Here is a 17,813-nt window from a genome sequence, read left to right on the forward strand (position 1 = left end):
CTTGTACTAGCCCAAACTTAAGCTAGCTCACTGAGATACCATGCCGCAGTGAAGCATGAATACCCCACTCAGACACATTATACTGACTCCGAGCCGACCAGTCCTTGTTGTACCCAGTAATGCCGAGCGCCAGGCAGGAACCAACAAGTACCATATTTTAACGTCTTTTGGTATGACGTGGTCGGGGCTCGAACCCGCGACCTTCCGCTCTCCGGGCGGACGCTCTAACCACTACACCACGGAGGCGGTGTCGGCTTAACAAGGTGAACCTGTTTCTGCAACTTCCTCTCCGATATCGACCTTGGAATAGTTTTTTCCTACCTGTCCAATGCATTGCATCTATTAGCATTGTTTCTGTATTCACATTTATTATTATATAACACTATCTCTGTAACCACAACTTTGTTAAAGCGAAAGTGTTTGCATGGGATATTGTATTAAAGAAGGATGTAATGTCAATTGAGACATATCAGATTTTATTGTTATCAGATGATGGGGCTTTGTGTACTTATAAAATTATATAAATAAAAAGTATAAAATGGTAAACTCCAAAAATATTTAAAGCTGTTAGTGGTTACGGGTTATTCAATAAACACTGTGGTTGTCTACAAAGAACGTAAAAGGTTTTGTTGGGGGTTTGTTGGTAAACTTCTATGTGGTTAAGGTGCATCTGAATTATGTCATCACTGAGGAAGTAATCGTTCATGAGGTGGTTCAGTCTGGCCTCAGTTTCAAGTTGTGAGTGAGTGAGTTAAAGTTTAGCGTCACATCGGCAATATTTCAACCATATCGTGACGAGAATTTGATTCTTAAGAGTCGGGCTCTGACTTAACACATAAGGAATAAAAACCTGTCATCGATGGACAGTAGAATAACCCGATTATCACAGTTATAAGTTACAACTTGTTGACAGCATTTAAAAGAATAGATAATAAACAACACATCGTAAAAATGGGCTGTAGATTGACAGCAACTGAAGGTAGATCACCATGCTAGTGACCTTCAAGTTGTGTGTAATGTGATCGGAGATCCAGTCTCCTATTGGGTACAAGTGTTTTTAGGGATGTTCAGTAACCTTATTGTACAAGCACATGGCACTTGACATCAGGCCTATAAGTACAACACAGCATCACTGTTACTTGCCACATATATGATTAGTTTAAAATGGTATTGTTTTGTTTCAATAAACTAAAGCTAGGAGTTGTCAGTTATATTCTAATGTTTGAGTAAAATTTATGAAATAGTACAAATAAATAATTAGTAAACCTTTATGTATAAATTAATTATTTATGGTATAACATGTATCATTAGTGCATGCACTTTTAGTGTATGCCTTTGCAATTGTATAAAAGTGGCAAATGTTGTTTGCAGATGCCAACAGGGTAGCTATTAAACCGCCATTCCATAAATGGGTAAGGTTTATCATTTTTCAAGTGCTTGAGTGTGAATGTTTTGACTGTGGTGTGTGTATTTGTATAGTATAAATATATTTTAATGAATGTAACCTGTAAAAATTATCTGAGACCTATTTATTATATACTGAACCGCAAAAGAAACGCCACGCCGATAGAGGTTTCTTAAAGCAAACACTTTAATTCTCTCTAATTACCAATCAAAACGGAGGATTAATTTCAAACTTGACAGTTATGGTTAACACATTTTCGGGAATCACATTAAGAGTTCACACAAACAAAATCACCAAGAATGGTACCATAAGAATACCTCGAAGTCAGTATCGTGTGTGGCATCCATGGGCATCGATGACGGCGTTGCATCGCCTGTACATGAATGAATGATCGAGTCCAGCCGCAGTTGTCGGCCTTGGTTGGACGTCATTCAGTCTTCTTTAAATCTCGTCCCAAAGGTGTTCTATTGGACTTAAATCCGGACATGATTAACACTGCGTTACGTAAACAGATTCCCGAATGCAGCAGATCTTCATACAGAACACTTCAGTGTTAACAATGTAAGGATTTCCAGGAACACCGTTCGTCGGCGTTTAAGGGCAGTCAGACTCCGCTGTAGGCGACCTGCAGTTCGTCCAGCACTAACGCCACGTCACAGGCAGTCGCGTTTGAGATGGAGTAGACATCATGGCCACTGGAATCAACGTCAATGGTCTCGTGTGCTCTTCACAGATGCAAGCAGATTCAGTTTATCCTTCCATGATGGTCGGCAGAGGATTTGTCGTCGCAACGGAGAGCGAATCACAGATGCAACTGTGGCCACGCATAACCGATTTGGCGGGGGATCGGTCATGGTTTGGGCAGAGATAACACCTACTGGACGTACTCCACTGCACGTGATCGACGGTAATCGTACCAGACAGCGTGGGGTGAGATTCTGGCTCCTACAGCAGTACCATTCCTGCAAGCTATGCATGTTTTTTATGGTCGACCCTCTTTACTGAAGGACGCCAACGCCAGGCCTCATAGGGCCAAGACTGTCACGGAATTCCTTAGGCAGCAGGGTGTTGAGCGGATGGAGTGGCCAGAATGCTCGCCAGACTTCAACCCAATTGAGCATACCTGGGATGAACTCGGTCGACGTGTGTACACACGTCACCTCGCACTAGTGAATCTTCCAGGACTTCGCAGAGTTCTAGTAGAGGAATAGAATGCGATTCCCCAAGCTTTATCAAGTTGATAAGGAGCATGAGAACAAGGTGCACCTGTCTTGGACGCGCGAAGAGGGTACACACGGCACTGAATGACCGAGTGTTTCATGTTTGTCATTTTCATTTTGGGGGACTGGTCTATACAACTAGATGTTTGCTTGTGCTGTTTGAACTTTCTGTCTGTATACCACGATGTGTCACGTTTGTCAACACATTAAACATTATGATGACGCTCTTAGTTCTATTATTTCTGAGAAACTTTTCTTTACATGTGCTATATATGATTTGACCCTTCATTAATGACGCCTTGTATATAACATTCACCTGGTATGGATTATTTTGCAGTCCATTTACAATTTGTTAAATGTTGCAGGGGGATTTTGTGTACTCATCTGACAACCCGAGAAATTACTTGTTTAAACTAAAGTATAAACTATACATGTTTACATACACACGATTACATAAACACACAAAACGTGATCAAAGCTTGTTACTAGTTCTTAATATTGGTGATGGGAGGAATTCGATTATACATAACTACGTCAGAGATACGATAGTATCATGTTGGCACTTTTGTTGGCATGTACATCTTTCAAACTTGGTTGTTCATACCAAGAAGACGGAAGTGCCTGCACATGGGGATAAACACTAAAACTAGCCGTGTGCCATGTAGTGTTATTTCACGTTCCCAAAAGCTCTTCATACTGGCGCTTTATACAGACTGCAGAGCGTTAGTATTGTGAGAAACCTTGGAACCGGAACGATTCAGGCTTTCAATCATAAATAAGTCATATACAAGACCTGAATATGCTCATACATTTTATGCTTATTCATTCAATCATTTCTTCTTTCATTCATATTTGATGTTAATGGCCGTGGACAGAGTGGTGGGTCAAGCGATTTAATGGGAACTCCACCAGGTTGCAAGTCAGTGACCGTCAAGAAGTTAATAGCTATTTGAATGCTGCTTTTCTCGAGCCCATTATATTGCTGCTACAATCTTGATGTACTGTGAAAATGGGCAGGTCATATGGATAACTTTGTGTCTGTTTTGTTTGACTGCCACTTCAAACAAAATGGTTAGTATTACACGTATCACAACATCTATCCTATGGTGGCAAAACTATTGTTTAAAATGTCGGGTAAGGGACCGTTCATAATTTATGGCTTTTTTTTCTTTTTCTTTTGGTGTTGTGTGTGTGTGTGTGTTTTGTTGTCACCCATATTGTTCTGGGGAGCTAGGGGGGTCAGCAATTTTGTACGCATGTACTAGGAGAGGGGGTAGCAATTTTGCACATAAAAATATGTTTCAATTTATGCTTAGAAATTATGGGATGGGGGGTCATTGATTTTGTACATGACATGCAAGGGAGGTCACTTATTTTGTACATACATTTTAGGGGGTCATTCACATTGTACATGCTTCTCCATAAAATCCATCATCACCCCCCTAGCCATAATTATGAACGGTCCCTAAGTACTGTTTCCCAGTGCTGCCATATTTTACCAATACCATGAAAGAAAGGACAGAAACCTTGCTACATGTGTATCATTTTATTTGGAAATAGAATTATCCAGATTATCTTAACAATAAGCATATGTCAGACACAACTCTCTATACATATATATCACATCATACGTCACTGGTAAACATGAACTTGACTGAACCCGTTGTTACATGTAGGCACTTATTACCAAGATCACAAGTCTAATGGTGCGTTCCTTAAATGTCACATTCGTGACGTCAGGTTGCACCCTTGTCGATTTACAAATCATCCTTCTTCTTGTTGCTGTCAGCAACATATTACTACCATTTTCAAACTAAATTTCTCTGAAATTTACTTCAGAAAAAATTTGACTGGTTAAAAAGAGAACATAGTTGAACAGTCCAGCCATTAAATGTCCGTATTCTGACTACAGGATTAAGGGTGCAAGATCAGATTTCAAGGTTTTGGGGTGAGTGCTTGTTGCAAGATCAGATTTCAAGGTTTTGGGGAGAGTGCTTGTTGCAAGATCAGATTTCAAGGTTTTGGGGATAGTGCTTGTTGCAAAATCAGATTTCAAGGTATTGGGGCGAGTGCTTGTTGCAAGATCAGATTTCAAGATTTCAAGGTATTGGGGCGAGTGCTTGTTGCAAGATCAGATTTCAAGATTTTGGGGATAGTGCTTGTTCAGCATCACATTCAGTGATGTGCTAGCCTGTACAAAGGCCAGTGTAGACCTGACAAACCAGAGGCTGATATCATGAGCAACATGCCACATTGTTGTGGTGCGTTGACAAGCAATCAACGAAGCAACCTAGCCTCACCAACCAATCTGTGGATCTGCAAAGCAGTTGGTCAACGGGTCTTTACGAAGCCAAAAGGGGCTTCGATTTACACCTCTGAATAGTATTTCAGTTATCCCAGTGAGTGGCAGCTTCATGTGGAGGCACAACCTGAGGAGATGCAGGTGTCGTCACAGATTTTCAGTGATCCATTCATATAATCCTCACAGCTGTTTTCCCTTTACATCGAATTTGTTTGTGAGGATATTCAAGACTGGGTATTATTTTATGCTGACGTTCTATCTATTGACATGGGAGAACCCCATATCCACCATCACCCCTTTACCATCGTCGGATGAATCAAAACAGTGGGACCAGTTTAACCTGAACATACTTTGCATAAATTACTTTTGTTTATCAAGTGTGAAGATTTCGACTTTCAGATATGTAAATGAGCACAGGACAAAAGAAACAATTGCAAATCTGACCCCGCACCTTAGCATCTGAAGCATAGGTAATATATATTAGGGTGTATACAGAGATATATCATGTCACTACTATCTAATCATAAGACTACACTTGTCTTGACGTCATATATATATGATGTTCACCAACTGGTTAGAGCTAGAAGACATACACTACACTTTCACCATCATAGATACTTAAACTTGTAGAAATATATTCGTAAGAAATTGCAGCAGTGCTATTCCTCAAGTCTAGTACGATATGAGAATATTTACTTTAGTGATTTAAAAATGCCAATACCAACAATTAAGATATCTGAAAACAAAATAAAATTCATTCATCTCTATATTCAAACAAAAAATATTATAAATAAATAATTCTTGACAACAGAAACAAATTCACATAATGTTTCATAATACTGAAGTTTAGCACTTATATAGTGTATGCTGTCAGACACATTCCTGCTGCTGCTGCTGCTGTTGCTGCTGCTGCTTGCTACACCTGGTGCAAAGAGCTGACAGGTCAAACATACCTTGACCTGACAGTTAAGCATACACTGGCCAAACTTGACCTGTGAACCAACTCTACACCGACCTCCCATTCACCAGTATGGGCACAACATGTGGACCACCTTGGTGAGGATGTGTATACTGCAAGGGGATCATATGGTGAATCCTGTCAATGCTCATCCAACTTTCCTCATTCTCATAAAATAATACAAATTTCTTGTCTTGAATAAAAGAATAAGATTACATTCAATTATGGACTTTTATCCGTGATCCTGTGTGAACTGGTAGTACTGTTGGTTCATGATTAGTAGCTTTTCCTTCACAGGTGGTGGCAAAATATTGTGGTTCAAATCTGTTTCTTATTCAGAAACAGGTGTGCAAGTGTAACATCCAAATATATTCATGTGAACAGGTCCTAATGTCAAAATGACTTTTGGACAATACAAATTACAGCAAACTGCAATGGTGATATTAATTTTCGAGAGAGAAACTCAACACACAGTTCTCTAAATTGATGCTATGTTTGGTAGGGTCCAGTTGCAGGACACAAGAAACGGGCCACCGCCTGTTAGGAGAACAGGAACCCAATCCCTGCTATGAGCTACCACAATATATTTCAAGAATATTTTGTATAAAGGGTGACCTTTTGATTCTCTCTTTGTTTATGACTTACCATCCCAACAAAATTTCCTAACATGATGGAAAAACAATGTTCATCACACAAGATGACAATGTGATGTGTATCATGATACACAGTGAAGATATGACGTACATATCACAAGTCAAATGAAGGAATGTGATGGACACCCAGATTCTAGTTTGAGGATACGATACTGTGTTATAATACTTCAGGTCCATGTTGACACATTACATGTATACACATTTAGGCCACTGGATCAAGTGTTTCATTGAACCTAAGGAGCAGCAGGATTGTGTGTAGTCGAGTGGTTCTAAGAGAAGGATCCGGGTTTGGTCTGGTTACAATATCACTTCATGCATTTCATCTTCAAAAAGTTATAAAAAGTTGGCACGACAACCTTGCTTGACACTGGTATGCAAGCAACAGCTAGGGGGAATAACTCATGTTCTGCAGTTCATCCCCTCGGTAACTCTGTTGTCAAATAAATACATCTGTTTGTTTGCTGAAGTTTAACTTCCACTCCTCTTGCATGCAGTGGAAAACAACAAACCTCTCCAACATTTCATATCTCATGACTGAAGTGAAACATGAGAAGTGACAAAGACTGATGGTACCCCTGACATCATTGCTGCTGAAGAGGTGCGTTTCCCTGCTCTATGACAATGCATGAAGAATTGCCCTGGGACCACCCAGACAACTGTAGATGAGTACATGGAGGTATGAGCGGAAACTACAATAAATATATGCACATACACTGACAATAAATATCCTCTAAAAGATCTATATGACTTCAGATATCACAGATACGCTCCAAACCTGATACAAGAAGACAGACATGTCCCTCTAAAACAAGAACAACCTGGCTATTCAAACACTATGCACAGTAAGAATACTGCTGTGACTTGATGTAGGCAGGAAGAATAAAATGCATCATTTGCTGGCAGTTCACAAGTTTGTTACATGGGCAAGATAAGTACTGCTGAATCCAGTCCAATTTGCATCAGAACGTCTTACATAGAGCTTCATTACAAATTATGTTATTGTTGTATAGAACTCAATAGTGATAAAAGGAATGTATGTCCATTATCATCAAACAGATGTGTCTCTTGTCGAACCATCCCTGACATCAGATCTACATTTCTTAATATTCTGAGACACAGAATCGTGTGACCTTCCTCCCCATGCTGTGTGAGGTTACTGTCTGTGTAACAGCAATCACTTCCTGCAATACTTAATACCAGAGCTCAAGCTCAAGGTCATCACGGTTGCTCCACTTGTGTTGAATATGACTACCATGGATGTGTCTTCATCTGGCGTGATGAAGTCTTACTACTGATGGCAACTTTATTCACCACACACCCTACACTACTTCCTGTTGGATAAGTAGTGCTGACGAGTGATTGTCTCTGTTCTGTTGGTGTTGTGAGGCATCTCATTGGCTGATTGCTGCACTTCCCCTGTGTTTGACTGGTTCATCATCTCACTTGCCACGTTTACATTTCAAGTACTTTGAGGTACCTGCACAACAAAGAAGACAAAAGTTAAAAAGTCAAGTAGACCCTTGTAGTTTGAAGAAACTGCCAAGGCTGTTACAAGTGACATGGAGCTTAATACCTAGGTCTGCAGTTATCACCCATCACCCATACAGAGTACCACAATACAGCAAGCTTCTCCAGCCCTGCAGTATGACCACAATTCTTTGTCTTTAAAATTGTCATTGTAAGACAATACCATGAAAAATCACCACTTATTCCAGGTAAACATTATCCAAAACTCCAATCTAGTGTTTAATAAGATTCTCATGTGAAGGAACAATAGTTGATGTTTGATCAAATATGTGGAACACCTTCATTCAGGTAAATTAAACACCTACATTGCAAAGGCATATTGCCAACATTGAGAGGGGAGTTTACCAACATTTAGAAAGGTAAAGTACCTCACTTGAGAAAGGCACATTGCCTACATAGAGAGGGAAGAGTACCAACATTTAGAAAGGTAAAACATATCTTACTTGAAAAAGGCATAAAGTCAACATTCAGAAGATAAAAGGCAACATTGAAAAAGACATAATGCCAATATTAGGAAAAAACATACTTTGAGACAGAAAAACACCTATATTTGAAGTAGGCAAGGCATGCCTACTTAAAAAAATATCTACATGGAAAAAGGCTTAATGCTTATTTACAGAGGTAAAATACCTACACTGAGAAAGGCTTGCCTACTTTGAAGGTGGAAAATACCTTCAATGAGAAAGGCCTACTTTGAGATGGTATAATGCCTACATTGAGAAAGGGTAAATGCCTACACTGACAGTTCTCTCCAGCCTATACATTAAGGTAAACGTCCTACACAAGGAAACAAACACATTTCAATGAAATGCCAAACCATCACAGAAACAAACCAAGCACATTCATGTTGAAATGTCATAAAACATTTGCAAATTCAGAACAAAATGTATGCAAAAACATGAAAACTAAAATTATAGTCTATACAACAATGAAAGCATTATGACTTAAGACAATACAAGGATGCGGGCACGCTTGTTCACGCTTTGGCATGGCAGTAGTCATTGTCTTCATGTTTATACTTCTATCCCTCAAACTAAACCTCAGATCTTGAAGTAAGAGCATCAGCCAACATCTATTCCTGACATGTGTGTTCCCCAGCTTTGTCACCTTCACCCTCGGTATCAGATTCTATGTATTCTGGCTTTTGTGAAAGGGGATACAACAGTAAGCTGTTTTCACAAATATGAACATGAAAACTGCACATTGTGAAGGGTTATACAGCATTTGGCACATGTTCAGTACAGTTAAGACATAATGCCACTGAACATTTAAGAATTTCTGCAGAAAGCAACTACAAACATCTGAGGCTACATTTTTTTCCAGATCTCAATGTCATGCAAATAATATAAACAAATCGGTCATGATGACATATTTTTTGAATATCCTAATTTCACCTACTACTATAAATCATTTAAAATATATACAGTGTAGATCTGAGATAAGTGAACAATGCCGGTTGTCTGTCAGAGCCGTGTATGCAGTATGCATCTGTCAGTATCAGGGAGCACCTGCAACTAAACACAGATGACGCACAGCAGGGAAACACTCGGCCAGTCGCTGTCATACATATAACAGTAACAAATTAACATGTGAAAAGAATACAGTGTGAAACAAAACTACTTTCAGTCATTCTGTGAACTACAAGGGTACACTTGCACTGATAGAAAAAGTATACCAATGACATGCATGACATGAGTGCCTCTTGGACAAGACTAACACAAGTACTCAAATACATGACATGGAACATACTCCAGGACAAAATGAAGACATTATTGACATAAGGAGTTTATTGACTAGACATGACACGCAGAGGCACATCGTGGTGACAGACGGACATCACAGGGCAGAATCACATCAGCAAGTTGACACCTAGGACAAAGAGAGACAGTCTGTCTGCCATCAGACTTTATACAAACATCATGCCCAGAAACATACATGGGTCTCATTGCCAGACATGGAAGTGGTAGGCATCGCAACACAATGACTTGGTCATCAGCAATATGTGTACTGGAAACATTTTCTTACATGGCCCAGGAATGGTACAGAAGGTCTCATAGGGTACTCTTTTCATAAAGCATCAGTTCACATATCTCTCAAATTCTTTGATGGCAGAACGATGGTCAAGTTATAATGCAGCGATTAATGTATTTGCTGGTGTGTCTGTGACAACCCCACCACTTCCATGTCGGCGATGCCCCCACGCCACAGCTACATCTACACCGCTACTTATCTACCCAGTCACCTGCTCTGGCTAGCACCTCTAGCTCCTCTAACTACTGCAAAGCAAAGACTTGTCACTCGACTTGCCGCGGCCGCGTGGACGCAACAGCTGAGCTATCACCTTACTTGTTAGTTTCGGTGGGTTCACTGATAGAATAGGTTTTGGATGGGTGTTACCACGCCTGGAAGGCAAGCACATGCAAATGGCAGGTTAAGACTTGGCTACACACAGAGGGTTGTCACTTCCATTTGCACATAGCCAATGTCAAGACTTCTCAATTTGAAAATGAAAGCAAATGCTTTTTTGGAAACATTCCATATGAAATAAATGCAATATCTTTCGATATTATACATGTGTTTCATTTAACAACTGTATCTGACGTGAATGACCATATGTCGGTCAGTGAGATGCCCGGAAAACTGTATTTCCAGATTTTGTGTCAAAGCAGTTAAATACATGAGCCATGGTGAAAGTGGAAGTGACTTGTGTACTGACCATCACCACCCTTTCCTGGACTGTTTCCTCCATTAAGAGACATGGCCTTGTTGACTTAATGTTACTGCTTAGCATGATTGTTCTTGAAACCTGCTTTTATTTTAGCCCAATCCCATATTCCTTTCATTTTTGTGTTGGAGTATTGCAAAATGAGTTACTAAATTCAAATTTTTAACTTGGAAGTTGAAGTTTAATGTATCCCAATGTGTCTCCCTGACTGAACATAGAGTAAAGACAGTTTAGTTCAGTCAACTTAACGTTATTCGACCGGGGAGACACCATTAAGTGCAGGGTCTTACCAGAGTCTTCCTGTAATTTTTTACTCTAGGATCAAGCCAATAGTAGAGGCCAGTCTGTTATTAGAGGAATACAGTACTCTATACACAGGCATGGAGGGAGAGGATCTTTATAACATGGAGGAAACATATGGACATGATATGCTTGAAAATGGCCTGCAACTGAAGTTAATGATCTCAGTTTTATACAACATGATAAATGACTGAAACATAGCTAATACTGTAACATGAGAATACATGGAATTCTTCAACTCTTCTGAATGATGTATGGCTGAAAGATGAGTGAGGAATGACTGAAACAAGAATGAGAAATGACTGCTAATCTGAAGTACAAATCCAATGACGATTTCTGACCAGAAAAGTGGGTCACAAACATTCATATCAGCTCCAGTGTAGCAGAAGAATCAGATACATTTGTATGTGATAGTATGTGATAGAATTTTACCAGAGCGTCTTTTGATATCAAATATATCACAACGAGTTGATAAAGGCTTGCAGAGGATATTTTACTTTTATCAACGAGTGTTGATATACTGTAATCGTATATATTTTCACAGGGTGAAATTTTTGCAGTAAGTTCACAAAAGACCTGTTAGCACAGTTGTCTTTTTCGCACGCATTTCAAACACCCGAGTGATGGTCTCCACCACAAAGTTTTCACAACCCATAGACATGCAATGTTGTTATCTAAAAGAATAAACAAATTGCATGTTGTTCCTACTTGAGTATTTGTCATGACTTGACCATGAATATTTCGCTTGGTATGATTATTGACGCACAATCTTTTTGCTCTAAAAGCACGAAAATTAATCCAACGCGAAAATAACTACAATTACAGTATTTGATATCAGAAGACACGAGGGTGAGATTCTATTTATCATCAAAAATCACTCTTCATTAGTTTTCAATGAAAAATGTACATCAATGAACACAGTACTGCCATTAGACTTGCAGTGCAGCGATGTCATGTGACGTCATTGTGACGTCAAGTTCATGACGTCATAGCATTGTCAGGGCATTGTGCAAAATCTACTATCAAAATGATATCTCCTTGGAGATATCGTCTGATCTCACACAAGCAATATCTCCTGTGGAACACAGTTTTGGATGATAAAGTATGCCTCAGCCCTGTGAAGGTATACAAATGCCTACAATGTCATCAGACTACAGACTAACGTCTAGTCTCTGAAATAAACCTGTTTTACAGAGACAACTAATCACAATATCACAAATTGCAGTACACAAGCAGGGATTGAATCAGCATATATCTGACACGACAACTTTCTCACAAGACCTGTTCCCTGAGATGTGACCATTCTGTTCAGATACCCTTCTCTTGACATCCTCATAATACCCTTCTGGGAGTCGCTCCACCCATAATTCCCATCACTGAGACATCTACCTCCTGATATCCCTACCCCCTTTACCCTTCTACAGGAATATAATTCTCCCAAATATCCAAGACTCCCCTCTCCCATGCTACTGAGTGTTGAAGATCATTGGGTTGGTTTAACACGGTTCATCAAATGAATTCTGTGATACACTTGTATTTGTTAAACACTATTTATGTAATTACTGTGATGTTACTGAATTTGACAACAAAGACTTTTCCGACCTGTACCTTCACAAATACAGGTGGACTTTTAATGCAATCTAATTCAGCAATGTTCCTCTTTGCTTTCATCTCTTTATGTGAAATCATCAAACAAAAGGGCAAATCTCCAAGAAAACGGACGTATTTTCTAACTATATTGCTTTGTAAAACAGTTCATCAGAAACCCTTTCTATTACAGCAAGCATATTTCAAAAGAGAAGAAGGTGAGGTTTGCCATTCACTATTTGTAAGAGTATCTGACAAATATGTAAATATAGTAATTTATTAATTACAAACTCTGTATTCAAAATTAGAAAGAGGCATCAGTGTATACCAATTAATGATGTCTGAATACTACACAGAAGAACATGCAACCGGACGTCCTTCAGGTGTATCCCAGATCAAGGGTGATACACTGGTATCTGGCTTGCATATTGGTAGGTCGTTGATTGAAATCAAGATCCAGGTACTAAACGCATTCCCAACAGGTCCTGCTTTTATTACAAATATCAATATCAGACAAGCAACACAGTAAATTATCAGCCCCTTCATCCTCAAGTCAAAGCACAAGTCTTCAGTCCTGCAATTTCAGCTCATATATATTCAAAATATGTTACTTAAATGTTAAACTGCAGACCATTCAATAGAAGCAAATAAACCATCACAGCAAAATATCTGCATTCAGGGCAAGCCCTGATGAGTTATCTGCTCAGCATGACCTTCACCCTGTACAAGCCAACTGCAGACCTGAAGCAGGACCACCTCCAACCACCACATCACCCTGCACCAGAATCTACATTACAAGATGCAACAGTGACTTGATGTTTTGTTTCTTCATTGTTAACTAGCAATATGATGGCCATCTGTTATCAATCAAGTCTGGGCCAGACTATCCAGTTGATGATATCATATGAATTGTTCCACACAAGTGTGGTGCGATGACATACCATCTACAACATCACCAGATACATTATGTTTAGGTTACTGGGGTATAATATACAACAACCACATAATTCATCAGATGCATTAACCATATTTGTGTGATGCTCCCTTGGAACAATTTGGGTACTGACTTGTGACTTTATATACACTAAGGGCCAGCCCATAGCTCTAGTGTACATCCCAAAACCGGGGCCTTGACACTGCCACAGTTGGGTAGTAACTATGGTGCAGTATTTGTCAACCTGGTTCTATATGCAACAGAACCCGAATTTAGATTTTTTTTGTCTTCACCATCTAAAACTAACCAATTCAAAAGAATAAAGCTCTCTTTTTTTTGTGAATCATTCTGTTTACATATGTGTAGTTTGTGTTGGCAAGTCTATGACAATCAGGACAGTTTTTATGGATATACAACTTCCTTATTCTGTATAGGCAACATTTCAACATAAATTCTAATGTCGTTGTCAAGCAAGTGATACCTTGCTTGACAATGACATTAGAATCTATGTCGAAACGTCGCCTTTACAGAATAAAGAAGTTGTATATCCACAAAAATGTCCTCATTCTTCATCTCCTCAACTTCTAGAATGCCAATCAAAGAAGAAATCTTTGACAGGTTACCTGGATTACTTATCTCACAGTTTTCATAGTTTAGAGATTGGCAGATGGATTGAAACCAAGTCAGTGATGCTAATTTACTGAAGAATACGGCTGATAGCATGACAAAAGGCACACACGCCATCCAACTGTGAAGCACCACTAATATACAAGGCAACAATACATCCAGCGTCACCATTGCTTTGATATACATTTACACCATTTACACAATATATATCTACATGTATCTTTTTCAACAAATACTTCTTAATGTAGAGCAAGTCAGTATGTTTGAATACACAAAAATGGATACTTGTTTTAAATGTAACTGGTGTTTAAAATTCATATTTATATGTTACTTAATACTGAAGCTATGACCATTAAAAACAGATTTAAAAATAAATTAATGTCATTTTTACTTCATAAATACTTCAAATACACACAATTAAAACAACATTACATTCATAATTCTCAAACAGACACCACAATGAAACAACATTTCTAACAAAACAAAAACACATTGTCAATTGTAAAATTCAATATTCAAACTTCAACTCAGTAACAAATGCACAAGTTAAGGGAAGACACCCATGCTAGAAACGTCACCAACAGATGAAATTCATAACCAATGTTAATAGACAACATGAACAATTGTTAACAAGAAACGGGGTTAAAGTCTCACCAAGGCACCACGCACACCTTAATTCTTGGATGTTTCAATCACCACGGCAACGACCCGACCTCTGCAAACCTTTACAAAAACACATAGATGAGTAACAATAGACAACTGAGAACAAACTGTGTGAATCCAGCGTGACAGTGAGTGGAAGGAACAGGATCTCTATACTGACTGTGGAAATCTTCACAGGTAGTTCACAATTACTTTACCCGGCACTGATGAATCTACTTGGACCCAAGGCTGTTACATGACAGGTACGTTCTGCAAGCTTACAGAACTTCAGTTATATCAGAGCATATCAACTTTTTGTTGGAGCCTGCAAGGACAGAGGTCTGAAACGTTTTACATTCATTGAATTTCATCAGCAAGATGGGGTGCTGACAAGCCAAGAATCACAATCAGGGCCAACTTTGAATAGTTACTGGTTCTCCAAATATATATAATAATACTTTTTTCAGTTATGATTTAATTTTTCAAGAACATGGAAAGAATATGGCTGCAATGACAGCCATGTCTGAATCTTAATCAGAATATAACAGATATCACATGCTGGAAAAATAGTAATTTTATTGAGAAGTACCTCTCAGTATATAAATTTGATATTAACAAATGTGAAGATTTCCACAAGACTATCAATCTACACCAGATCCAGGAGCAGGTGCTTGTTCTGAAGACTACAGAGCCCACTTCACAAAACAGTGTTGGCTCTACAACTGTTGTAGCTATTATACTATTTCTTACACTTACAACACTAAGACCACTTGTGGAACCAGGCCCATGTCTACACGTGGGGCTGATAATTTCATTCAGGGGCAGTAGCAGGTGCTTGTTGTGAGGACATTCCATCAGATATTTATGCTTCATAGGGCAAACACACATCTATATAATCCTTCAAGGGCAGTAGCAGGTGCTTGTGATTAACACACCCATTGTTGCTTGGAAAATCTTCCACAACTCTGCCAGAAGTAATCTGAGATAGATTTCAATCCTGAATGTCCATTCCATTCTGAGAGTCCTATAGAATGGTTGCTGCAGTGGGTACAAGCACCTGCAGAGGAGTCTACAACACACCACTATCATCTAGTCATCACATCTCAGAAGCAGTAGCTCTAGTTACTAATGAAAGCTATTCCCACTATATGACACTGAATAAAGATTGAGGATTCAGCATCATTTGTCTTTCCTTATCACTCCATTCCTTCTCTGCTATAATGGGAACAATTTGAAACATGCAAATGTTTTTGTTTCTTTTCTCTCCATACTCCTAAGTACCATGTTGCCTCTGACAAACATTTTCAAATCTGGGACTGGTATATTGATACTTTCAAGAAACATCAGTACTGTTGGACACATAGATATTCCAGAACGGGCATCCTGGCATTATTATGCAAGAAGGAATGGAGAGAAGCATTAAGGTCTATACTGCTGCAGTTGCCAAGGCTACAGGTCTACGTACCTATCAACACACAATGCTACAGACTGGGCTTGGGGAAGCCACTACAATGTTGCAACTAGGTATTGGCCTCATGCCTCTGGTGGATGTTATTCCATATTCAAGATGTAAGAGTAATTAATGAATTTACTTTGTCTTTCAACAACTCATCTTCATGATGGACAGATAAAACATATATTTGTGAGTAGATGGTTCCGTCTCTTCTAATCCCAGGGTTCATTTCTGAGAAAATGTGGGATTCTTGATCTGATTTGAACACATCAACACATCCAATCTATTGCCTGTGACATCATAAACAAAGGATGATGTCACCTTCAACTATCTGCAACAATGCACTGATTTGATGCCACATTGCCATGGGCTGCTTGGCAAAATATGACAATTGGTGTCTACTAACAAATCGATGTGAGCCAAGCTTATGCCATCTTCAGTGAGATTTTTCCAATAACCCTGTCTCTGGTTTGTTATCAAGGACATAAGTGGTAACATGTGCCATGAATTAACTGCAAAATGTCATTCATGTGAGCTAAATGATATCTTGTGAAGATGTTTATCAGTACTGCAAGTTCATCTCATAACTTGGGACGGGAGGGTAGCCCAATGGTTAAAGCATTCACTCGTGGGTTTGATTCCCCACATGGGTACAATGTGTGAAGCCCATTTCTGGTGTCCCCTGCCATGATGTTGCTGGAATATAGCTAAAAGCAGCGTAAAACCTAACTCACTCACTCACAACTCAGAGTTGGGTTTATACAATGTGGAACAGAAGAAAAATGTAAACCATCCAAGAAACAATGTAACGGTACCAGTAGAATGAATGGGCTGGACACACTGTAGCCATGTGATGATGATTGCTGGGCCTGCATGCAACCTCTGCATGATGGCTATAGACAGGTGAGAGACATGTTTAACACTTGGTAACAAGCAAAGGCACACAGTCAGAATCTTTGACCGAATCCATGATCAGCAGATCCTGGCATAGTGATGGGACAATTGTACACATCGCTTCGCCTCAGACCACTTTCCCTCCAGTACATGAGGAGTGGATCCTAGCACAGGGAGGAGATAGTTGTACACATGAGGAGCGGCAGCACAGGGAGGAGACCTCAGACCACTTTCCACTTTCCCTCCAGTACATGAGGAGTGGCTCCTAGCACAGGGAGGAGACAGTTGTACACAGAGCCTCAGACCACTTTCCCTCCAGTACATGAGGAGCGGATCCTAGCACAGGGAGGAGACAGTTGTACACAGAGCTTCGCCTCAGACCACTTTCCCTCCAGTACATGAGGAGCGGATCCTAGCACAGGGAAGAGACAGTTGTACACAGCGCTTAGCCTTAGACCACCTTCCCTCCAGTACATGAGGAGCGGATCCTAGCACAGGGAGGAGACAGTTGTACACAGCGCTTCGCCTCAGACCACTTTCCCTCCAGTACATGAGGAGCGGATCCTAGCACAGGGAAGAGACAGTT

General features: G+C 39.6%; 1 protein-coding gene across 1 annotated transcript in view; it reads right to left on the minus strand.

Moving 5' to 3' along the window:
- Window positions 1-4,156: 4,156 nt before the first annotated feature.
- LOC124271547 (myosin-11-like) overlaps window positions 4,157-17,813 on the minus strand; it is a 97,811-nt gene continuing 84,154 nt past the window's right edge. The window contains 2 exon segments of the mRNA XM_046706689.1: window positions 4,157-8,015; window positions 10,308-10,467. Of these exon segments, the coding sequence (XP_046562645.1) occupies window positions 10,335-10,467 (133 nt within the window). The 3' untranslated portion in view covers window positions 4,157-8,015; window positions 10,308-10,334.

This window comes from Haliotis rubra, unplaced genomic scaffold (assembly GCF_003918875.1).
Source record: "Haliotis rubra isolate DU_JTF1 unplaced genomic scaffold, ASM391887v1 Scf161, whole genome shotgun sequence".
Classification (NCBI taxonomy): domain Eukaryota; kingdom Metazoa; phylum Mollusca; class Gastropoda; order Lepetellida; family Haliotidae; genus Haliotis; species Haliotis rubra.